Below are 26,215 nucleotides of genomic sequence, written 5' to 3' on the forward strand. Positions count from 1 at the left end.
GAGTAATATAACTGTCGGGGGCTTACCGTTAGGGTAAACGAAATGGAAGAAAGACGGTAAACACTGGAAGTGGCCAAGAAGAAGAGATGAAAGCGAGAGGCGCAGCTTTTCAACGTCAAAGGAGCAGAATTTTTTTTTGCATCCGCGGTATATTAACAGACGACAGAACTTTATCCTTATCGAATGAAGACCAAAGTCTTGCTACGAGCACGGTTTGCGGAACAGAGATAACGATATCCTGTTGAAAGTATCCGCAGAGTGGATTAATTTCTCGAGAATGAATATCGTCGGTTTTTTCAGGCTCGAAAACACATATTTTCGTTTACATTTAGGAGAGCTGGCGAAGGTTGCTGCATGGGGGGTGTTTCTGTTATTCGAAACACGGGGTTCGTTTAAGCCATCAGACGCGATGGCAATGGGATTTAAATAATTTTACTCGAATCAAGAGACGCTATAATTCAGCTCAAGAGCCACAGGTTGCCGACCCCTGATGTAGTGGTTTGAAGCTTCTCAAAAAAGCTTCTTCCGGAATGGCGTGCAGTTCCCTCGTTACGTTTCTTTGAATCGTCGGCGCGTCCTCAAAGCTAGCCCTTTTAACGTCATTTTTAATGTAGGGAATAAAAAGAGGCAGACCGTAGCAGAGTCTGTCGAGTAGGCGACACCGCGATAGCTTTCTTCGCGAAACATTGAGAGACAACAAGAATCACGTTTCATCGTTATTTAATTGCGGCTCGACGCTACGAAATCGTTTCGTTAGACGATCCACGATCTCGACATCAGATTTACTGCTCGCGTTTCGCTTCTCAGGGACGAATTCACGGCGCCGTAATCCCTTTACTTTGACAAAACGATCAACATCGTTACTCGTTCGCGAGTCTCTTTGACAATTTTCATCTTCGTCCAGTATTGGAATCTTTTAAAAAATGTTCCAAGGCTCGCTAAAAACCATAAAGGGTTTGTTTCGCAAGAGCGTTCGAGAAGCCATTTCCGGCGTAGAAACTGCACACGTTTAGCCATTAAAAACGAAACCGAACACGTTGGAGTTACGCATAAATGCACTTTTATGCAAAACTTGGCGTTTCAATAATTCAACGGTATACGAATATAAAATATTATTATTTATTGTTGCAACTTCTGTCCCTGTGCAGAGAGGCACTTGATTACATCGTACTGCAAGGTGCGCGGAAAGCCCATGAATTATGCATTCGTCGAAATTTTGGCCAAAACGTTAATATCAGTTTTATCTCGTTTTCGGAATTTAAAACTTTATTTTTCATTAAAATAATTTCTTCCGTTCGAATGCATCCTTTGATCTCGCTTGCATCCGTTAATTTTAACTCGTCTCGTGTACTATACAGGGTGTTTGGCTACCCCTGGAAAACATTTTAATGGGGGATTCTAGAGGCCAAAATAAGACGAAAATCAAGAATATCGATTTGTAGATGGAGGCTTCGTTAAAAAGTTATTAACAATTAAGTTAAAAAATTTCAAATCGTTCTGGAAAAATTATTTTCGATTGCAAGGGTCGATTATAATCATTTTTTATGAAGAGATATGTCCCCGAAATCCTACCCAGTTTCGAGAAAAAAATTCGAGAAGGAGTGAAATTTTTTGACAAAATTAAAAAATTTCAAATCGTTCTAAAAAAATTATTTTTGGTTGCAGGGGTCGATTACAATCACTTTTGGTCATTAAGCATACCCCCGAAATCCTACTCAGTTTTGAGAAAAAAATTCCTTACCGAAAATATAATGTCTGACCATACCGTCGATATGTTTCACTGAATTTTCATGCGAATCTTTAAAACACCATAACTTCTGAACGGATTGGACGATTTCAATGTTCAAAAAGCCAAACGCCGCGTATTTTAGTGTAGAATATGTAGCAATTATAAAAATATTCGAAAAGTAGTTCCTTGATCCTGTAATGTTAGAAAAACCCCATAAAAATGGTCCAATTTTCAAACAGCCCATAACTCCTATAATAGTGAATATATTTCAATGAAACTTTTTTCTGAAGTAGAGTCCATAGGTACCTACAAAAAAGTATTAAACAACTTTTCTGTAGGACGTCAAGCGAAATTATTAAAAATCAAAAACGAATGTTTAAGGAAAATCGACAGGGGGTAGGTGCCTAAATTTTTCGGCGAAATTGAAAAGTTTCAAATCGTTCTAAAAAAAATATTTTTGACTGCAGGGGTCAATTATAATCATTTTTGGTGAAGAGTCATACCCTCGAAATCCTACTCAGTTTCGAGAAAAAAATTCGGTACCGGCGGAACTTTAAACGTTAATAACTTCTTAACGAAGCCACCATCAACAAATTGGTATTCTTGATTTTCTTCTTATTTTGACCTTTAGAATCTCCTATTAAAATTTATCCCAGGGGTGGCTGAACACCCTGTATAGACGCTGTAAAATCAAGTAAAAATTACGCGTGTTTAGCCAACCGGGGGTCCCAGAGACTGTTTAGACAGTCGGGGTTAAGAGACTTCCGCTGTATATCCAATAGTTTTAAAGACAGCATTGGCGGACTGAAACTTTGGAGGGTAGTTTCAGCCCTTAAACTTAGGAAGACTTACTCCGGCTAAAGAAAACACGCGCCCCTCGATTTTGGTCGGTCTACAAGCCCTCTCGAGATCGGGGGATGGTCACTTTCCGTGACGTTACTTATAAGGGTTGTTGTCGTTGGTATTAACACCCCTGGAAAGTTCATGATCGCATCGCGATAGACACTCGTTGTTTTTTAACATTTCCAGCGTGAAAATTGAACGCTGCGTAGCGAACGCGTCGAGGAAATGCGACGGTCACGCTCGTTTTCCACTATAATTAACGCGCGACACCGAAAACGTTCGTCGTTAGTACGCGCGCCCTACGGTCTGTAATTCGGAATTAACGACGAGAATCGTCGAACGCGACACCGCGACGCGCGCTTTTAAATAGCGTGTATGAAATTTAATTATCACCCGTGACAGCGGCCATCGCGAAGCGGGAACGGTTTGAGCCATTCGCGCCCTTTGATTTTCCGCCATGGATTTTTTAGTCCACCCCCTCCCTCCACGCGCTTCATTGCCGTCAACGTTGAACATTTCGGTCCGAAAACCGTTTCGAAATCAATTCGCTCGCCCGACCAGATTTTTCGAAATATTGTTCGCCCCCATTTTTAAATCACCGGTCAAAATTATCGAGTTACAAATTACAAATTACTTTGTTACATGCGTGGAACGACGTTTGAAAATATATCGAAATCCTTGCACAGCGAATTCTGTCGTTTCGCGAAGAATTTGAAAACCATCGGAACGTCTTTTCGAGAGGTCGTTACCCCCGAGTTTCGATCGGAATTGATTTAAATCCCGCGGCCCGGCAGAAGGAAACCTCATTTCTGGGTGGACGTGAATAGCCTAAAGCAAATGTCATTTCCAGAAGCGGGGCGGCGATGTAATAACCGGGAAACTAAATCCAGACACGGGGTTGACTTCGATTCGAGAATTCCCGCGAGAGATTGCTGCTTATCCCGGATCGTTTCCTCGGCCTTTACGAGGCCGTGACGAGCCGCGGTTAAATATCAGAGGGTGGTTTTCGCGGCGCATCCATATTCGATGTAGCGTTTCAAGACTCGTGTTTTTACGATTTCGCGTTAACGTTCGACCCGCGGGCTACGACTCGCATAAGTGGCTTCGAGTACCGAGTAAATGGTGTCTCGCCAGCAGAACGCTAAAGGGTACTTGCACTTGTTTTTAAGCGGTCCAACAAATCCATTTCCACCCCGCCAAATTACCCAGACCGTTTAAAAACATCGATCCTTTCAATATCCCGGAAGTCCGAACTTTCGAGATTTTATCCACCCTCGAAATAGAGGTAATAATTTTCTCGAACGTTCGTGTTTCTATTCCGGGGGTTACTCCGGGGGTCGAAGACATAAAGTATTCATGGTTTTTTTCAAAATTAATTGCAGTGTTCGCGTTCGAAAATTGTGTCCGCATGAATATGCATTGTTTCTACGTGTTCGAACGTGTTTTTATTGTTTTTTTTTGTTGAAAATTCATTTCCACTCAAAATGGCGGCTTTGTCGACCCCTTGACGCGCGATTTAATCTCGAATCACTCGATGACGAGTGGAATAATTCATCTATTCGCACCCTTTTTATATTTCGAACGGTTCGAGGGGGGTTTCGGTAGATCGCTGTCTCTGGTTCGACATGAAAAAAATTTCTCTTTTAGGTTGGATTAAAGTAAATTTCCGATGTCTGACGAGGTCCGGCGAGGGTCGATTAAAAGTGACCATCCGTTATACGACGTCTGGTAACGCTCGCGACGGAACGAAGAGGAAAAAAAAAAGGGCGATCGGGGTCGCTTGTTAAATCTGAGATATTCAATTCGTAGACCGGTTCGTGGACGGGAGAATCTGGTGCTCCTCGAGACCGCAGTGCAGTTGGCGGTTGGCTCCGGCGTAACCCGGGGAATTGGATATCAAAAATGTAGCTAGAACTAAGTACGCCTGAAATATTCAGCCCTCGCCGAGATCCTCGGTCTATCCGCCTCGGAATAAATACACGAACCCCTTACGGTACGGAACGCAGCCATATACGCCCGGCTCCCGTCGGTGAATACGAGACTCGTTACCGAGCACCATGGAAAATCCTCGATTAACTTTGCTCGATTAAAATAAACTACGGCCCCGAGCCGCGGTGGCAGCGATCGTTGAAGGCTCCACGGCGACATGTACTTACATTTCACGCGAAAATGAAGTGGCTCGCTCCGCGTTTCGTTCAGGTCATTCGTCGCTGCGCAGACATACTCCCCGGCGCTGCTCCTCGTCACGCTTTGCAGCACCAGGCTCTGATTCGACCATATTATCCTCGCCGACGTGTTGTGCGCCAGTATTTGGTTCTGAAATCAACAATTTTTCGATTTATACGCGCGGTAGAAATAAAAGGAACGCGTAGTCCTCGAGACTGGGATGCCCAGAACATTTCCCGTTGATGCATAGGGGTCGAGAACGAGTGAAATATTTTCGAAAAATTTAGGAAGCGTATACCGGCGGGTTTACGATCGTCCGGGAGTTAAACCACAACAGGCCACGGCATCTCTTTATTTGCGGAACGATTAGTTGCACGCGTCCGCCAGCCTTCGATCCGTTTCTTTCCCGTCGGCGTTCAGAACCCTGGGCGAGATTCGGTACGCGATTTCGTGTCTCGTTACACTCGACGTTCGCGATAAATTAACGATAAACGCGCGCTGCGCTGTCTCGCGACTACTTCTTCCTGACCGATGCGATGTCAGAAGCGTTATCAACCTGCTACCTTTTTTACCCCCGACGAAATTAATGCTCGAGCACTCGTATTTTTAGAAACGCTACCCTTCAGCCAAACGAGACGTCTGCCCCGGAGTCGAAATCGATGTTACGAAATATATTAAAATATAACCGATACGATTTAACACAGTGCACGGTTTACGGTCTTTCCGACTTATTGCAACGAAGTTTCTTTCTACTTTTCGCGTGGTCCGGGTATCGGGACGGAACGTCGAGGGAATTGCGACCGAAAATAAAACGGATAGATTCTTTATTATTGCGAGCACGTTGTCCCCGGGAGCAGAAAGCGCGGATAACTTTTACGATCGAAGATGTCACGGTTCTCGTCTTTATTACAAATTTATCTCGCGACGATACATCGCACGGGGGACGACGGGACTCGAACGTTTTTTCGTTAGTTAACGCCTCGGACGGACAATAACGCTGGCGTTCTTTATTACCTTAGATCCTTTGACCCCGTCGTTCCCTTTGTGAAGATTGACAACGCGAGAGGGGGGCAGCGAGGAAGACGCGGTTGACGGCTTATCAGGCCGTTTCCGCGGCTAAAGACGATACCAACGGTGCACTTAGTTGTTTAATCAGACCGGATGAAAAGAGCGCCATGTTTCCGTTATCTTTTGTACCGTTTCTCTTTTGTCCCCGCTAACGGGGAGACAAAACGAGTGCGTTTGGTTCAAGAATTTCGGGCTCCCTTGGACGAATTAACGTGACAGCGGTACCAAGGGGAGGAGAGAAAAAAGCCCTGACGACGTCAAGGGGCGGACGAGAGAACGAGGCCTTTCCAAATCTGCACGATGGAACGTTTAATTAGGCCAGCCCCGGGACAGGGTTTCATTATATCTTGTTTCGTTCTTGTTTGTCTCGCGCGACGAAACGAAGAACCGTGCAAACGCAACTGTCGTTGCGATCTGGCTCGAACTTCCGGCGAACAGCGAAATGTTTGAGTTCCTCGAAATTTCTCTTCCTTATACCTTCGTTATGGTCGAACGCAATTTCTGAAATTCTTTTAATCAGATCAATCGCGTGAAGAAATATTCTTCACGAGCCCCGTAATGGTAAGTTGCGTTTCGAGGTGTCTTCGGAACGAAGGAATCGCGTTTCAATCAGTCGACGAAGGGTCTCGTCGAAGTCCTGGCAAGGGTTGGAGCCAACAAGTAGGCAAAACCAGGACACGGCTTGCCAGCCTGGCGCAAGACCTTGCCAAATGCAGCCGCGTCTGTTTAATCGGACGAGAGACGTCCTTCGAGGACTCGTTCTTTGTCTTCCTAGCGGCCATTCTTTTCTCGCTCCACACACCGGTTTTTCTCCCTCCGTTTCAACCGTTTCCTCCATTACACAGGCTCTCCTTTTATCCCCGCTACGAGGGAATCCGTTCGCCGAAGATAATTCGAAATCGATTCGAAACGAGGCCATTTGAATCTCGGAAAAGGTGGCACGGAATGACAGAGCAGATCAAGATTTCTTCTCCCTTTTCTTTCTTTTTTTCTACTCCTTCCACGGAGAAATTCTCCCTCTTCCCGTTCGCCTCCGGTTTTCGATTCCCCGCGGGGGTGGGGTTTGTTCGATTGTTTTGTAATCTCGTCCCCCTCCCACCTTTCGTTGGTTAGGTATCGCGTCGACGGAGAGACACTTAATTACTCGCGAGTGGTTGAACGAGATCGTGGAGATCGTTGTATCCACCGATCGATTCTCCCTACCGTGAAAGGCTCATTGTTCGAACGAAGAATTAAACAGCGAATTTCGGCGAGTCTCGGTGCAATTTAACGTCCTGGCGCCGAGGACACGTCCGATTATACGGGTTAAAATGTTAAAAGGACGTCCGACCGACCGTCCTTGGCTATCGAGAAGGCGCTAACTCAATTAAGCTACATTGTAATCTATGCGACTCGGCCGTCTTCCGTGTGGCCGAGTTCTAGGCAAGGAGGTTTAGCCCGCTTAGCATAGGTTAAGCCACGGTTAAGACCGGGGATTTATCTTTGATTTACTCGCTCGAGGAGTCTCGTTAAACGTTATGCTTCGTTAAGAAGCCCCGCGGAAAAACTTGGAAGAAATACCGACAGCCCTCTGCTTTCAGGTCGCTGAAATTGTTCATTTCCCATCCCCCGCGAACTTACAACTTTCGCGCCACGGGAAAATCAACACGCCAGGCACGCAACTATGGAAACCCAGTATTAATTAAACCTCTCGTTACCGTGAAAATTTTCTTTCGTAAGTCCGGACGCTAATACGAAATTATTTTTATCACGGATTATCTTGTTTGATCGCGAACAGCTCTATTTTCTGATTCAGTAGAGTAAGTAGGTTCTTAATCAGACTCGATCGTTATTATTCTAGAAAAAGCTTATATTTGATTCATGGCTTGTAAGAAACATGGCGTGAGATCACTGAGGGTGTCATACGATTTCCTGTTTGCAGTAAATATAAATTATAACATCGTCAGGACTCTCCTTTTCACTTTTGTGCGTCGAAATCTCTCTATATCAATGCTTTACACCTTCTTTCGGAACAGTCGAGTTCCGCGAGTGTAATTTAAAGCGACATATTTGCGTGAAATGTAGGTCACGCAGTTGTCGACGCTTTAAAGTATGATTTTGCAAAGATCCCTGATGCCAATTTAATTAATTCCAGAGACGATTTTGAGCGAAAGTGTAAGGACCAGCCCGGAGTTTTACGATGACAAATTAAGCATTCTCCCAGCAGTTCGTATAATCGTGGTCACTTGATCCTCGAGGATAAACATAGGTTGACCTACTCCGCGTGCCTCAAGCCTCGGTAATTTATGTTGCACTCTTTCCAAGCGAGCACAATATAACGAAATGCAAATTTCCCTTTCCCTCCCTGCGGCAGTAAATGTAAATTATAACGTCGCGCGGTGGCGCGGAACGCCATCCCAGCGCGACAAATCGGAACGTTTCCCATTTTCGGTGGTTTAGTAGTTTTCGAAAAAAATTACTATTCGAACGATTAAATATTTCACGGTGAACTCCGGTCCGCTGTCGTTCCGCGAAATTTTCGAGATCGATGTATCGGCGATCGATCGCGTTGGGGAAAGCGGCCGCAAAGTTTAACGTTTCCATTCCGAGGAGTGGCGTTTCGCCTTTCCGTCGGTTTTCCTCAGAGACGAGGAACCTTTCGACGATCCCTGGGCCGTTTCGCCCGGTCGTTTCCACGTAGAAACGAAAGAACGACACCGTCCCGTGCAGCCAAGCTTTCGTTTGTCTTTTATCGCGAACGAGCCAGTTCGGGGCAACGTTGTACCACCCCCGTCTCGTCCTCCCGTCGTCGTCCTAATCTCTTGCATTTGTCGCGCGTGCTCGTCCTTGCCCGTGCAAACAGCCTCGTTTCTTTGCGTTTCGTTGCAATTACATCGGAGGTCGAGCACGCGAGTTTTCGGTCCAATTGCGACGAGGACCGTGTAGCTGCGCGTTGCTTCTAGATTGCGCGTGTCCCACCCTTGGGGGAACACCGTAGGGACTAACAAGGAAACTTCCTCAGGTGTAACCCTTACTTTTTAACGAGCTTCCGCGCGGTGATAGTACTTGGAACGCTAAAGCCAATTATATATGATTTCGACGGCGTACGGTTTAAAGTTTTCCGCGCATTTAACGTTCACCTTTAAGCGTTTAGATCTTTAAACTATGAACGATGCTACTCTTTCTAAAATAGATACACTTTGACCAGTTCGAATTTATCGAAAGGAATATTAGAAATTGTCGAGGCAGTGTGTATAATCATCCCTTTGGTCTTTCTTTGTGAATTTTTTTTTAACGACTGGTAGGTTGTTTTGTACTGACATTCCGCAGAAATGTTTATTCGTCTTATAGGTACGTGCAGTATTTTTTCCATCAAAAAATATTAAAAATTGCGAGAGTTATAGCTCCTTGTTTAAAAAAAACGCATTTAAACTGGCTTATATGATATTTCAAGATCTAGCAGACATGCCTTTATCGCTGGAACTAGAGATTTAAAAAAATATTGAGTTTTACTATTTCTTTTAATACGCTAAAGACAAGAGAACGATTAAAAAATAGAAATTCGAAACTTGAAGTGTCGCCATTTCTTTATTTATCAGGATTTTTACTTCTCCCTAGTTTCTGCTATAACTACAACCTTCCTTATGAAGATACTTTAACCCCCTCTGTTTCAAATTATATGGAATCCTGGAAGCCATTGGAGCACCTTTTCCAGAAGTTATAATTCCCACGATTTTTAATATTTTTCCATGAAAAAAATATCGTACATGCTTATAAGATAAATAAATACATCTACAAAGTCTCAGTACAAAACAACCTACCTATCATTAAAAAAAAAATCACGAAAAGGGTTGTAAAATTGACAGTCTAGGCAGCAATACCTCCTTAAGCGTTTAGATCTTTAAACTCTGAACGATGCTACTCTTTCTAAAATAGATACACTTTGACCAGTTCGAATTTATCGAAAGGAATGTTGGAAATTGTAGAGGCAGTGTGTATAATCATCCCCTAAACGCGCGAGCGTTAATTAAGATGGAAGGCTTCGATGTTATTAATTCCTTAACTCCTTTGATCGCTCGATTCGAGGATTTTCCGTCTGCTAATCAGGTTTAGCCCGGAGTAAACGAGAATCGACTTAAGTTTGTGGAATCCATTCCGCGGCCACGAACACCTGATAGTCCTATCGGTAACCCGCTGCTAATTAAATCATCGGGATTAAACAAAACCTCGACGGGGGATAACTTTGTTTAGCCATTTTCGTTGAACGACTTTCGAATCAATGTTCGTCGAATAAAGATTGCATCGTGGAATTAAATGGAATTGATAAAGAATTTGATTAGAGATGGACGCCAATGCGCGTTACGGTTACAGCGAATATTACGAAAGTTTACTCTTTCCAGAGGTCCCGACGGTACGTTAAATGGTTTAAGGTTTTAGTAAATGTGTAAAATTTATTAGACCATTTATGAATTTCAATAAGAAAAGAAGATTCTACGCTGCTGTAAGCGAAAGCCCGCAGAATTTTATAGAGATCATGAAATAGTGGTTACATTCTCGTTCCAATTTGGTGCGAGGAAAATCCTAGAAACCTGCGCTGAATTCTTTCATATTACATGGAAAGTAGATAAGCGAGACACGTCTAAAGTATAGTAATGCAAATGCATCGTACAAAATTCTCAAATATGCGAATTTTCCTAGAGATTTCGAAGCTCCGTTAGATTTACAAACATCTTTGGGGGGGGAAATGGACTTTTTATTCAACGTTAACACAGAAGGGGAAAAATAGAAAATATACACGAGTTTTCTCCAACGATTCCATTTCTCCGCAGTGACGATCTCCTTTGGTCAACTTTAACCGAACTACAAGGCAATTTAATTCGCCCACGGACGGGGAAGCGACTAATTATAGGATTTCTTCGAGGTCCTGTATTTTTCAGACCACAGAGCACGCTCAGAAAGGACTCCATATTGGTATTTTCAACGCCTTTGGTTCCAAGTTGCGCGGAACTCTAAGTTAGACTCTCGGTTCGCCGTAAGTAGAAGCTACGAGATCCGAGAGTACCCACATCTCATTTTAGCGAGCACTGTACGCCTCGAAATTCTCGAACATCCTCTTTACCACCCCATATAGCAGTCCATATCGTGAAACTTCCAGAAATCCAATACCAGAACTAAAATCTGAAATATCGTTTCGCTACAAGTTAAACCGACGGGGGCGCGAAACTTTCAATTAACCTATTCGCTAAAAATGGGGGTAAAACGGTTCACTATCTGGCACTTTATTCGCGATGAAAAAATAAAGATATCGCGCAATTCTGATACTCGTTCAATTTTGGCATTTATCGGGAGCCTCGGTGTCGATAATTTAACGCGAAAAATCCGTCGTTTCGCGTGCAATGTAATATTTGAACGAAGGGGTCGAGGGATCTTAGCGCGAGGGCTTGTTTCCGGTGGTTGCCTCGGGCGACCCGGGAACAAAGGTCAACCTGCCGCGCTGGAACCGTGATAAACGAGATACGGCTCGGCGAAAGGGTTAAGAAAGTCATCGATGTCGGGGACCGGTGCTCGAGCAGGCCATCGATGCTAAAACTTTCCGTTTGAAGCTGACAAGAGCGAGGGCAGGCGAGCGCAAGGGTTTTATGCAACGGGGGTGGTCTGGCCACAGGAAGAGGCTGTTGGAACGGAGCCCAAAAGCCCGGGAGCTTCATTTTGAGAATATTCGGAATCCGGAATAAGGGTGGAATTACTCGTAGCACGTGGTACATACAACCGTCGCCGGTACAATGGGCCGCGGCATTGTCTCGCACGTCGCCGTTACATAAAGTAGGTGTTAACCGTCCTTTCGTACACGCTTTCCGTGATATTCCGTACACGCACCCCTCCAAGGTTACCCGTTGGAACCGCGTTGGATGGAAAATGGATGAACCCCCGGGCACTCGTGTCCCGAAGATCGCCCGATATCGCGCACCCAACGTCGTCGACCTGTTTGCCTCGCGCCACGGTACGTTTTAACGGATCTACATAAATTCGAACCTCGACGCGTCTCCAGAAAGCGTCCGCTGTTCGAATCCAACCGTGGTACTCGCTGGAACGATGCTCGAACTCGGTGGGACTCGTCCTGCAGGCGGAAGGGTAGTTTTTGTATTCGATAATACAGAATTCCCTGGTTAACGATCGCTGATACTGTCGTCTCTGTTGGATTAAAAATGCTTTCTGCAGCGCTAAAAGGTCCTTATAATCTTAGTAGAACTACTGGACAGTAGATGGGAGAGAAAGTGTCATTTCTTGATCTGCTATTGTAGGAAAATCGGGCCCTGAGGCCCTGATCGTAACCTTTTTTGGAAATTGTCGATTCTCGACTCTGTTGGGCTTAAAAATGTTTTCTGCGACTTTTACACACGTTTCTGTGGCACTAAACGATCCTTGAAAGCTTGATAGTACTAGTGGACAGTAGATGGGTGAAAAAGTGTTCTTAATTCGCTATTGCAGGAAGATCGGGCCCTGGTCGGTGACATCTGGCACGGTCACCGACTCGAGTTTCGCGCCACGGTTTCTGGCTTTCATTGTTCCTCGAGGCGGAACAGGGTAGACCCGCACGCACAAGAATTTGGAACAATGCAAACTCTATAACTTTAATCTTTGCCTTCCACGTCCAAATTAAAAACGAGTATCTTCTCGGGGGTAAAATCCAAATGAAACAAGTGTTTTTCTTAATTAAGAATCCAGGTCGATCACAGACGATTGATATTTTTCGAATTTCTCTCGATCCTCGTCCTACATTTTAAGCTGTATTTCGACAAAAAAGCTCTCGTTCCCATTCGTATCTTCTTGTTGGTCCTCTGGAAGCGGTCGAAACTCAAACGGGTCGCTCGACTGAGTTTTTAATTGCCGCTGGCCATAGTCGACGGTAGCTCGAGCTTGAAGAGGCATAAACAGTGGCTGGGACGATTTCGTCGCAAGTATCCTGTTGCAAACGAATCTGCATCGAACGCTGGACCAGAAATCACCCTTCAAACATTTATACCCCAAGCAACCATCTTTTCTCTATCGATTTAAATTAATATGGAATACTTTTATTTATACACATGTTTCATGTATTTGGAACAGACTAATTTAAAATATAACAATGGTTTAGGTCTTCATTTTCCGTACTAGGCTCATAGTGCTCTTAATATGGAATACTATATCATTCAATACTACCACAATATTACGAGTTTTTAATCAGAAGTGACCAAGAAATGGCCGAAGAAAAATTGGTTCCTGATGCAAACCTAACCGAAATTTTCGGAAATTTATATTTGAAGAAATAATCGAACACAAAGCTGATGTACTTACCTTATTATGTACAATATTGGGTCAAAGATCACCTTGGAAAAGACTGCTTGAACATTCTTTTACGAACGTTGCTTTGGAATTCACAATTCCTTAATATTGAGATGTTCCAAATTAGGAACGTATTCCATATTAGGTCAACTTACACTATTAGAATACCCCTGAGGCAGACAGTGCCAGGGCTAAACAAAAATCGTTGCGTTTCGCGTTGTCTTCCCGTGGCGTTAAGCTTCTTTTCTCGGTCGAACGAACGAGATCGCTATCGACGACACTCGATTACGAGGAATTCCTACCCCCCGAGGTGGATCGTTCGTGTCCAGCGACAACAAAACCCCCAAATATCTGGCTCGTTCAATCTCGCTTTCGCGGAAGCTGCCGCTTCACCTATCCGAAAGATTCATCGAATTTCTTCTCGCATTTCGATCGTGGAAAAGATTCGTCGTTTCCGCGGAGAGCGTAAGCCTGGACGACGGAATTCTCTGGTGAGAATTCGACTCGGTCGCGCGGAGTTTCTTCTCCGATTTCTCTCTCTCTCTTTCTCACCCTCTGCGCGCTCCGGTTGACGGAAAAAAGGCGGTCGAAGAGGGTAGGGAAGAAAGGAGGCTGGAGGAGGGCGTTCATTCCGGCCAGACAGCGCACTGATTCCTTGAAAAATTGCCAACAACTCGTGGCCGTGCTTCCTTCTTTCCTTCCTTCGTCCTCCTGTCTTTTCCTGTCGGTCCACGCGTACGTATCCGCGATAACCGTGTTATTTTCCTCGTGACGATCGAACGTTTATCAATAATTAACGGTACAAAGCCTGACAGCGTAGGGTAACCCGGGGATATTAAAGCTTACGAGGGAGGGTTCCGTGGGGCAGCCATTTTTCTTAATCAATCCCACGGAGCAGCTCCCAGACTCCGCGCATTAAAATGGTTATTTAAGAATAATAGTTGCCCCCGACAGGGAACATCGTTTTTGTTCCCTTCGTTGGTTATTTATCCTCGTCCAGGATCTTATTTCCGCGAATATATGGAATGAACGGACAGCAGATGGATTATCCCTGTTCTGAGCGTAGCCTCGAACGTCGAATGAATAGCATCGTTGTCGTTGCTATTGTGCCCTCGTTACGAAGGATTGCCGACGCTATTGGATATGCGTGTACCGGAACTCGCCGTTTTCCCTTTTATCGCCCCCTGCTCGGAAAGTTGGGCGCCGCCGAATAAACGTTCCGAACGATTTCAGTCCCGCATTAACGCCGGTTACGATCGCGAGAGTCATCGACGCGGAAACGTGCTTCTATTATAGTTCTGGTTAAAGAGGACTGTTATATTAGCCAAATACATAAAAATGCTACCGTAAACACCGACCAGGGGGGGGCGGCCATATTCCCTAAAATGCATCGGTAGCAGAAAATTCTTACTCGTTCACGCTCCGGCCATTAAGTTCCAAGTGTTCCCTCGTTTCGAACACGTTCGCGTCAAAGGCTCGTAAATTTCGGCGCTTCTTTAACGCCGAGACGCGTCCGGTCTCTTCGACCCTGTTTGTTTCTTACCCGTCCTCCTACCGGGGGGCTTCCGGCCGAAAAAAAGAATCCCTTCCGGGTCCCGGGGGCGGGGTTCCTCGAGAAGATTTGTGGCGGATGACTCGGTGTCCGAAAAATTTTTCATCACGATTATATCGGCGGCGTTGTCGCGACGTTTCGAGCAGAAAAATTGTTTCGCTGCCGGGCGTACCTGCCCCCCCCCCCTCCTCGCCCCGGTCCTGTCCTTTTGTTTTAAAGCGATTTATCACCGACGGGAGAAGGTCGCGTGCAGCCAGCCGTCCGGGGGCTTCGTTAAAGTTCGGAGTTTGCCGGTATGCCGCGTTAATATTCCGCTCTGCTACGTCCCGACGAGCCTGGGAGACGCTGTTGAAACAGGTACCTTTTGGGACCAGCTATAGACGCGGTGCATGGGAAATGTAGGGTCAGTTGCCCTAATATGGAATACGTTCTTAATTCGGGACACCGCGATATTAAAGGATCGTGAGTTCGCCATCGATTACCAACTATGGTTGAGAATTAGGGGATTCAACAAATAACCCAGACCTTAGTAAGAAAAGTAAACATTTCCCAAACCGTTATTAAATTGTTAATTTTACTCTTACCGGTCAAAAGAGTATGAAATATTTAACTTTTTATAAAAGTTCTGCAAGTGAAACACGTGTTTAAAAATGGTATTCCATATTAGGACAACTGACCCTACTTACAGTCATCTTTGTGTAAAGATTTATTTACATTTTAGGTACTTCTTACATTTGTCATATGTGTACTACTTCCTACTTAAGATGATGAATTTAGGTGCGTTGCAACGCTGTCGGGAGAGTCGTTTCGTGGACGCAATCAACTTCCTTCTCGATTCCGTCGGAGATAAAATTGTCAACGATCGAGGGACCTTCTGTGCAGGAAGAAGGCAAGCTCGGGTATTCGCGACGAGGACGCGGGCGTTTTCGACCAACAAGCATGATGCATTGCGGCCCGGAATGCGGAAGGACGAAGGCGGTGGAAAAAGGGCAGCGTAGATGCTTGCGCGGTTGGTTTCGGAGCTTCGTTTGCGACGCGTTTCTTTCTGCCCTTTTTCCCCGCCCCCGATCCTCTCGTGCCTGGGCGTCCGGCGTCCAGCGTGGCTCGTATGAGCGTTGTAAATCCTTCCGCGTCGTAGGAAAGTTCCCTCATTATCTTTGATTACGTTTTCGATTCTTCTTCGCGGGCCGCCGCCTCGCCCCGCCGTGGAACTCTCGAGTTCCGTCGCTCCGGGGGACTTTGTAATTTCGTCGTTTGTTGGATGCCTTTTTGACGTTACTCGCGACAATCGTCGCGAGAGCGATCGACAAAGTCCCGCTGATGACGGGGGACGCGTCGACGCTTCCTGCGATTTAAAATAAATATCAATACGGCGATTCGACCGGCCGACGAAATATTTCCTTTGACGGGGAACGATTCGAAGAACCCGGTTGACCGTGGGACGGGTACACGCTTCGATTTCGCCGGGATCCCCTTATCTACCAACGAGAGAACTCGCGAGAATCGGATTCCAACGAAACGAAGCGTTCTCCTCGCCTCGTCCGGAGGCGGCGACTTTAAGCGGAATTCCGGCACGCCAGCTCGATCACGACCTCCGGGGTGAAATTGATTGATATACGGCCCACCGAATCCGACGCCCCCCTTCTTACCTCCGGAATCGCAAACCTCACCCCGTCCTCGATTCCATCCCGCATTAAGTCCCGTACTCGTCGTATCGAATCTCCCCCGCGAGAGGGTAAATGCCCCCGATCGATTCATTCCGCGAAACTCCATTACCCTGGTCTTCTTTCCGGCGACCGATCATCGACGAACAGAAGCAATAACGTCGATCTCGGCACCGAATAACGCCTCGAACCACGTGGAATTTAAAGTTTCGTCGTCCCTCTAATATTGCTAACTCCATGGTTCTCCAGGATATTCGATCTCTCGACTGCCGGTGGTCCTGTCGTCCCTGGAATTCGTCCGAGATACGTCGCCTCCTGTATCGATCTCTGGTTCCATCAACGAAATTCCCAATTTTCGAGAGAAACCTTCCCGGAGCGACTCATTAACTGTTCGATGCGCGGAAAATGATTGAAAGTCAAAATCCAAGCACGACTATAAAGATCGCTACTGCATCAAAGTACAAATATGTTGCTTATAAGGCTAGCTACGAGGTTTCAAATGAGTAAAGGATCAGATATCGTATCGTGTAAACAAATGAAAGTAACTTCTATATGCGCGAAAAATGATTGAAAGTCGAAATCCAAGCACGAGGCGTCTATAAAGATCGCTACTGCATCAAAATACAAATATGTTGGTTATAAGGCTAGCTACGAGGTTTCAAATGAGTAAAGGATCAGATATCGTATCGTGTAAACAAATGAAAGTAACTTCTATATGCGCGAAAAATGATTGAAAGTCGAAATCCAAGCACGAGGCGTCTATAAAGATCGCTACTGCATCAAAATACAAATATGTTGGTTATAAGGCTAGCTACGAGGTTTCAAATGAGTAAAGGATCAGATATCGTATCGTGTAAACAAATGAAAGTAACTTCTAAAATGATTGAAAGTCGAAATCCAAGCACGAGGCGTCCATAAAGATCGCTACTGCATCAAAATACAAATATATTGGTTATAAAGCTAGCTACAAGGTTTCAAATGAGTAAAGGATCAGATATCGTATCGTGTAAACAAATGAAAGTAACTTCTATATGCGCGAAAAATGATTGAAAGTCGAAATCCAAGCACAAGGCGTCTATAAAGATCGCTACTGCATCAAAATATAAATATATTGGTTATAAAGCTAGCTACAAGGTTTCAAATGAGTAAAGGATCAGATATCGTATCGTGTAAACAAATGAAAGTAACTTCTATATGCGCGAAAAATGATTGAAAGTCGAAATCCAAGCACGAGGCGTCTATAAAGATCGCTACTGCATGAAAGTACAAATATGTTGGTTATAAAGCTAGCTACAGTTCAACTAAAGGGTCAGATATCGTATCATGTAAATGAAAATAACTTCTATAGACGAGAAGTAGCATTCAGTACATTTCTATTTCGAGTTTCGATTTGTAACAATGCACAGTTTCGACGAGTGCTGTTGATACCCAAGGTGTGAACCCGCTTTATCGCATCCTGAACACGTATGGACGTGGACGGTGTGAAGATTACGAAGAGCCACTCTGGCAAAGAGCATTTGATCTCGTTCCTTATATTTAGTTGGATCCGGAGAACATTAATAGGGCTGTTCCGGTTGTCTAGTCGGTCAATCCACTTTGCCAGGGAAGATGAAGAGCCCGGGGAATCTTTCAGAGGACCCTGCGCCAAGGCCGATTGGCTCGTCGATACTTCGCGTATCTAAAGAACGTCTGTATTGTCCTCGTGAATGGCGAAGCCAGTCTAATCACTGTCCCCCATTATAGTCGGTATATCTCTAGATTCCTTTTTTCCTACTTCGGTAGGCCTTCCTCGTCTTCGACTTTTATTGCAACCACCCTGTCCTCTTTCCACTCCGTTCGTTTCCATTCCTCCCCCTTTTCGTTCGCTGGTCTTCCTTCGCCTTTACGATCGCCATTCGAAAGGTTACTGCCGCCGGCAATGGTTTAAAGCGTTTTTTTAAGACCGACAGTTCGGAATCCCGGCCCGATTGCTACCTTGGGATTGATTGGCAGATAGAACGTGCCAATGGGCACCGGTAATTCCTAGGCAAACCCTTCTAATCGACCAAGAGGGGCCGCCTCCATCGAGATAAACGTTTTCGGCGTGTTCGCATACTTGTTCGCGGACAGCTCGTATTTTCAACCACCCGGGGAGAAGTGAATTAACGAGTCTACGTTACGTCTCACTGATCTCCCCCACGAGGGGAAGATCATTATGCATTTCAATAAAATCAGGATGGTCTGCACTTACGGGTATCGTTTTATTAAAATATGTTGTAAGGTATTAAGCAAATTGTCATTGATATATAATATATCGTTAGTTAATAGTCCAAGGTACAAGGAATCGTAAAAATTAATACAAGCTCGACGAATCATAGTCTTACTTAAAATGATTTGAAAGGTAATGAGAATTTATTGAGTCTGTCTTTAATGCGTACACGTAATCAGCGACCCCAAGGGCCATAATGTGCTAATGTTCGTGGAAATCAAAGATCGATTTCGTATTATGCCCGCGTTTTGGCCACTTTTGCACACCGTGCGTCGCCGTTTAACTTAGACAAAAGTTACGTCCTGCTATCGTGAAATCAGCACGTGTTTACGACGAGAGACGTCCATTTCGAGAATCTCTCGGATCCTCATTTTAGGATTCAGCTTTACGAGGTCGACACGGATCGGGAAAAGTCAGGATATCCCCGGGACGCGGTGTCTGTGGATCGTAAGCGGTTCGAGGGACCGAAAAGGCCCACGCTCGAGGGAAAAAGTACGCGAGAGGACGAGAAAGGGACGGGTCTCGGGGGGTTGGGTCGGGCTCCACGCGGAATGAAGTCGGATCATATTTTTAAGATGCAATTTCGACGGAAATCTCTTACGACGTAGCAGCTGGTGCCCCGGACCGCCGTTAACCCGTCTCCTTGGCCGGCATTCTTCGTGAACTACGACACGTATCCGCCGAAAGATCCTCCGACTAAACCTAAAGAACGGGGCGAACGAGAACCGAGAAGGGTCCGGGGGATTAAGGCAAACGAGGAAAAAGGGAAGAGGGTAACGAGCAGCCGGCGTTGCTCGCGGAACACACGCCGCTCGTATTTCTGGTCACCGAAACAGCTTCGCGCTAAGCTGTCCTTAAAAGAGACACCAGATTTTTCGGGATCCCCCTCCCCCTGGGGCGTCGTTACGACCTACCCCAGGACTGCGTGCCGACACTTTGCCCCGTGAACTTCGACGCGAGCACCCCGGAACGAGTTCCGGAAGAGGGATAAGCTCGCGGGCGTTTCGATTAAACGAATCGAACCCGAAATCCCGGAAACTTTCCTCCCTGGTAAACTACGAAATCCTCGTTTCCTATCGCCGCGATCGCGGAACGGAAATTTTCTTTCTCGAACCGAGCTCGTAACTTTTATTATCTCTCGGTCGTTCCATAAACATTAAAATTTGGCGCGAGGAAATTCAACGTCAATGTTTTCAAATGTTAAATTTGCCACGTTTGGATGCAGAGGGTTATTCGAAGTGGACTATAGGATGTTTTTTGATTTTTTTATTTAATTGTCAAGTATCATCTATGATACAAATGCGATACTTGTGTAAAATCGAAGGGTTAGCGATACGACCCTTTAAACGTTATGTATAAAAATGTGCAACGATAATCGTCGATGCAAAGCACGTAACGATCGTTTAAATTCACGGACCGTGCTTCAGGAAAGATCGATAAGGTCGTTGAAATTATTATTATAGTAAGCATGTTCCGTACGATTAATACAATTAAATTTATCGTACTACGTGCGACGCGGGCTCGGATGCAGTAAAGCAATAGGCTTCCAACGAACGTATAATTCAAGCGGTTTCGAAACAACACTCGTCGTTTCTCCGGGAGTCGTCAAACCTAAACGAGAGCGGCATGAAATTATAGTCGCGGGACGTTCGGGAATTGGAAAAGCAATAAGGCGAGGAAGTTTATGCTTCCCCCATTAAAGAACCGCGATTATTACAATAGGGATATTCTTGGATATTCCGACGTGCTCGATTTATTTTTTACAAAAAAAAGAAAAAACACCGAAACGAATAACGTATCGTATTTAATTACAGAATTTACCCAGGAATATACTCTCGGAGGGTAACAGAGAATAATGGAAATCGCATTACTCATCGAACGACTCGTTCTCCGCGGAAATAACGTCCCCGTCGTTTAACGGGGGGTGGAAAAATGCAAACGACGTTTCCGTTCGATCTAATAAACGTAATTTCAACGACAAGACAAGCACCGGGGAGGGCAGCGAGAGTATTTTATCGTTTCAGGGGCATAAATCCGCGAGCTGATCGGCTTTCGACGCGGCCCTGTTTCCGCGGCGTCACGGCGCTAAGTCTTCGGGGCTCTCTAACGGCGTTGTACGAGGGAGGAGGAGGAGGGGGGGAGGGTTAGAGCCCGTCGATCGATCTCATATATTATGCAAATAAAGGATTTAAAGTTTTACTCGGTCGCTCTCTCGATATACGAGCCGTAGCGGCGGATAAGAACGCCCGGGGTACCAACCCTTACCGACTCTCTTTACGCCCGCGGATGTTGTCGCGTAAATTACCTGTAACGCTCGCTTGTAAATTTAGGGAGTTACGTGGCTCCGTGCTTTTTGTCCGCGACGGAGATTTTTCTCCGCGAATCTGGCCGTATTATGTTCCCGGCCATTGTGACGCGGCAAGTGCACCCGGGGAATTTGTATAGCGCCGCGGCGTCGCGCGTCGCGAAATACAGAGGGGGAGGGTTTAATAACGTCGACGGCGTGGGCGCGCGACGACGGAATTGCACTGCCGCGGACTAAAATGTAACTTTGTTAAGAAACGCACCGCGTCTCGCGAAACAGTCGAAACTTTCGACGAGGCGTATAATGGCGGCACAGAGTCGAAAAGGAAGAAAAGTTAAAAACAAAACAATTCATAGAGACGTTAGATAGTATTAGATAGAATGAACAGTCGTCAATTTAGGAGAGGAAACTTCTTAGTAAAGATTCTGTATCGTAAAGAGAATATTATTTTATTATTTTCAATGGATCGTATCGTGCGTACGAAACGTCTTTTAAGGGATGACGCTGCGGTGAATATTGGCGATTTCTTCGTTAGTAAACTGTTTATATTTTTTACTAGTTTGACTTACGTCGTGGATCCACGTCAACTTCGACCAGGGTGGGTTGGCTCTGATGTGGCACTCGAAGTAGACGTCGTCGCCTTCTTTGATGTCCTCTGGACTCAGAGTAGATCCAAGATTCAGCGACACGATCGGTGGATCTGCAAGTAAATACATAAATGATACACACTCGTCGATATGAACATTGATTGGACACTCGGTATTAAGAGTTATTAAATCATGCAATTTTCTTAAATTATAAGACAGTAGCTTCAGTTGCACGTAAGGATTTTTAAAAATAATTAATATTTTAGGGGGTCATTCTTAAAACTCCAAGCATTGAAAAAAAACGTGGTCTCTCGTTTATTTTTCCTGCTGCACAGTGATGCCTGTAATCTCTATCGTCCATTATTGACTCGTTGTCGATGGTGTTAACGAACGGAAAGATTCCTATTTTTCCGCGTACAAAGGGACCGGGACAAAGGGCTGAAGGTTCATTTTATCGTCCAACCCTCGTAGAATTTCATCAACCGGATACCAGCTTAAGGACACGCTTCGAGTCTGACGCGCTGTCCCGTATCTCGGATAGGAAATATTTGTGTCAACTCTGAGTGGACGATTCTCCCATTCCCCTCCCCATTCTTTTGCCACCGCAAGGCGACTACCTCCATGATATACGACCCGCTCGATGTCGGGGAATTATCTTAATCCGAAATACTTGCCGCGTTCGCTCCCGGAAACAATGTCCTCCGTGAAACGGGGGAGCAGGAAGAAGCTTTCTCAGAGTTCCTGCGCACGTTCGCCCTTATGAATTTCTCTTATTCCTTAATGATGTTGGTTCCGTGTTCGTGTCGAGAAAATTCTGTAACTCCCACGGACATTTCGGGACATGTCGCCTCAGGTTTACCGGTTTCAGCCGAAGCAACGTTTTAATTTAGTTGGAAGTTTATTTTACGGGGGGTGGCCAAAATTATAACGATATTCGAAACTAGTTGCTCTATGCCACGATGATTTCTAGGTCGTAAAATAAAAGGGATACATTATTTGTTCGAGATGGACTTAGGTTTAAATTAAAATGATATTTACAAGACCTTGACTATGACGCTTGTATGTACAGACGGAAATGTGAGATGAGCCACCTGTTGGTGACTTATTTCGCATAATTTCAAACGCGTGTGTAAGCGTGCGAAGGGGGTCGCTGTTTGCACGCGTGGAGGAATATCCGACATATTTTAATTCGTGATCTCGTCGGGTTTAAATAAATTCTGTATAATGTTTGTACCTCGACTTTCCGACGTGTACGATATTCACTCTCTCGTCGTTTGTCACTGTTTCCTTTCTCAAATATATTATTTCTATTCTATGTTCCTAATGAAATGCTCGATTCGACCAAGGAGGGAACCAACAGGATTTTCTCTTATTTCCAATTTCGCGAGACAATGGCCGAGTCGTCGAGCCGGGTGCAATCGTTTTCACCTCGGGCCCGAAAACTCTGCCACTGCTGCCTCCGCTGCAACATAGTCTCGAACAACTTCGGCATTTTCTTCGCCCCTTGTACCTCTCATTTACCGTCTTCATTAGTTTAATCATTCCAGGCCGCTCTTATCCCGCTTCCTCCTCGCGGAGTTTGTTCTCTCTCGCTGGATTTTATCGCGAGCCACGATAAATTTCCGTCCTTTTCGGCGTGTCCCTTCTTTTTCCTCGACTCCGTTGTACCAGTCTGTCGAGAGATAGTATTAATTAGCTCGATCGCGTCTACTGCTTTCCGTCCCGGAGACTCGTCTCTGTTGTTGCTGCTTTTTTTAAACCCCCGAACCTCCGTTGCATCGTTCCAGGCGTAGCCTGTTTTTCGCTCTTACCCGTGAAGATCCTCATCCGGGATTGCAATAAATTCCGGTCCCGCTCTCGCAGTCTTTTCATTTTCTTCCTCGTTTCTCGCGAATCGAGGCTTCGTATGAACGGGGGACCACGAAAAAAGCCCGAGCGTAACGGACTTGAGGGGGAAGGGTAATGCGTAATTCCGTCCATGCTGCGATGGTCAGCCTAATTGGATACGCGACGTGACGTCATTCTCCGGACCCTCGCGCTTTTTCTTGATACCTTTTCCCAGCTGTTTCTTCGAGGCGTCGATCCTGCTCCGAGTTTTTGCAAAATACGAGAGTCCGTCGACTTCGTTCGATGCTCATCTCCGCTTCGACGGAAGCCACGGAGAGAGATTATTCGTCCTCGTTTCCGATTTACCTGTGTTCTCCGCCTGGCCAACGTCTGGGTTAAAGAGGATCAACACATGGATTTTTCTCAAGATTAGAGGCACGTCTCCGCGGCTCTCGATCAAACGAACCGTCGATTTTGTCTTTCCTTCCGTCCTCACGGAGTTTTCGGGTAATTTAGTCGCGCAAAGTTATGGAAGTTCGAACCGCCCCGAACGCCGTTCCAATTGAAAAATGTTTAAGACGCTCGAGGGAACTGGTCGAAGACTCGAAAGTCTCGAAACAGTCAAGTTTCTTCAGCGTTCAAAGTCTCCTTAAGTACCCGCGTTTGCTTTAAAATTATTTTCTGAACGGTTAAGAAAATATAACGATCGAGCTCGTCTACGATACGGTAGACATTCCGAGTAACGGCGATCTCGGTGTTTCTAGATGTTTTAATAATTAAAAGGAGCGTTATTGGCGCTTCGTGTAAACGTCTCGACGCACAGAGGCTGTAATTTTTATGAATATTCCCCTGTTTCGAGGCGTCTTGGATCGTAACGCGATACGAGCACCGGGGCTGATCAATTTTGCGGGCTCACCGACGAATCGAGGCGGCCATCAGCCTGGTCGCTGGCAGCCGTTCGTGCAGCAGGTGCGTCCGGAGTAATAAATAAAAATAATCTCGTAAAAACGTATATATTCATGGTTGCGTGATTTCGCGCAGCGGCGGTACCCGTCGGACGATCGAGCTGGTTTTTACGCGACGGACGATTTCGGTTCGCGGAGGGACAACGGAAGATACGTTCCCGTAAAAACCGACGCTCTTTCGGCGCCGACTTTTTCAACCTGACGGATAAGTGCGACCTGGGGGGGGGGGGGGGGGAACGACGTCGAAGGGAAAGGTCGCAAAAAGAGGGGAAAATATTTGGCAGGGAAGGAGAACGGCTCGCGGATCGACTAAAACGGTCGAATTCGTCTGCGTCCCTTCCGCTTTACGAGCCGACCCCCCCTTCGTACGTCGCATATATATTTTTTTTTCACGGTTTACGATCGACCGGATTACCGAACAGGCCACGCGGAGGCGCGCAAACGATCGGTCTCGCTGAATTTCGACTGTAATTCGCTCGAAATCTGGCGGAGGCCGTTTTATTGTGGCTGTAAAAAGAAGAACAGAACGGGGGCGGAGCGAAGCGCGTGCTCGACGTGAAAAGGCTCGTAAATCGGCCGATTTCACGACGCGGCTCGACGGAAGATGAGGCCGAGGGATAGCCGCGATGCCGTGCCGATGCTTTATTCGTTTTACGACGCTCGAGCGCGTCGCGTATGCATGCATTACGGTCCTTGGACCAAACGCGGAATAAGTTCCGTAGCCGCGGAATCATCGAATATGCATTTAACGTCGCGTACCGCTCGTAAAAGGCCGAACGGAACGAAGGCGTACGGGACCCAAGCCCCGTCGAAGGACCGATAGAATATATATTTATCGTGTACTTACAGACGACGTCGATCTTCCAGGATTTCTCCACGAACTGCCCCGTCATGTTTGGATTTTCGGCCCTGCAGGTGATCGACTTGCCGTGGTCCTCCACGCCGGGCTCGAACTCCACCATGCTCATCGTTCGATTCTCCGATCTCTCCTCCTGCGTAACAAGACGTACGACTTTGCACGGGGCTCGTATTATTTCGGGGCGAAAGTGGAGGGAACGATCCGTCGAGGATCTGGAAAGGACACTCGTCAGGTCGGATTCAGTAGAATAAAAAGTCGAGGGGATTCCCATTAGGAACGTTAAAAGAACTGTTTTTCCACGACGATAATGTCTTGCGAATTTTATACGGATGTTACTATACAAAATGAATCGTCCAGAATATTTAAAACAACAATTGCGCCTTCCCCTAGAAAATTTTTGAGCTTGCTTCTAACTTCGTTTCACGGGTCGGATTGGCCCCGCAGAAAGAGACGCATCTCTGATACGGGGGTGCTAAAAGTAGAGAAAATGCTCCGGGTGATGCAATTACGCGAGACAATCTGTATAATTTCGTCCTTTGCGGGGTCGCCTCGGCAAATTTTTTAATCGCGCAAAACTCGAGACAGCGAGCGCAATTCCCTTTCTGTTCCCTCGAATTCTGTTACCCGAACGTAACTCTCGGGGATAATAATTCCGCGGTGTATCGCGGTGGTACCGTTTGTTGCGGCGTTGCTTGGTCCAATTCCGCGGCGCAAGATGGCGAGAAACGAGAATCGGAGTGGCAAGGAAGAGCAAAAGGAGGGAGGGGGAAAAAACGGGGGGGTAAAAAGAAGAAAACGGGCGAAACGAGTTCGACGGTACTCGGTATGGTTAATTTTGGTTATATTAAGGTCGAGAGGCGGACCGTAAGCAACGCCGGCAACATCTGCTGGAAATTTATTCCTGGTAGCCCCGGCTCGAAAGGACCCTGAGAGTCCTGCTAACGCCGTGGAATCCTTTCTAAAGAGCGCCGACGGATTCCACCGAGCGTGAATTTTGTCGGGGAGCTTCTGACGCCGGGGCGGCGAGACTCTCGCGTCTCGTTATTTTTTTTTTTTTCTTTTTATTTATCCCTCCCGACCGACGGTGAAAAAAAGAGCGC

At 45.9% G+C, this 26,215-nt stretch overlaps 1 protein-coding gene across 2 annotated transcripts in view; it reads right to left on the reverse strand.

Moving 5' to 3' along the window:
- LOC143350334 (synaptogenesis protein syg-1) overlaps positions 1 to 26,215 on the reverse strand; it is a 428,929-nt gene that overhangs the window by 33,080 nt on the left and 369,634 nt on the right. For both annotated transcript variants that reach the window (XM_076782390.1, XM_076782391.1), the window contains exons 8-10: positions 25,104 to 25,248; positions 21,447 to 21,577; positions 4,729 to 4,888 (exon numbers count right to left, since the gene is read on the reverse strand). In XM_076782390.1, coding sequence (XP_076638505.1) covers positions 4,729 to 4,888; positions 21,447 to 21,577; positions 25,104 to 25,248 — 436 coding nt within the window. The remainder of the gene's footprint in view (positions 1 to 4,728; positions 4,889 to 21,446; positions 21,578 to 25,103; positions 25,249 to 26,215) is intronic.

Source organism: Colletes latitarsis, chromosome 14 (genome assembly GCF_051014445.1).
Source record: "Colletes latitarsis isolate SP2378_abdomen chromosome 14, iyColLati1, whole genome shotgun sequence".
NCBI lineage: Eukaryota > Metazoa > Arthropoda > Insecta > Hymenoptera > Colletidae > Colletes > Colletes latitarsis.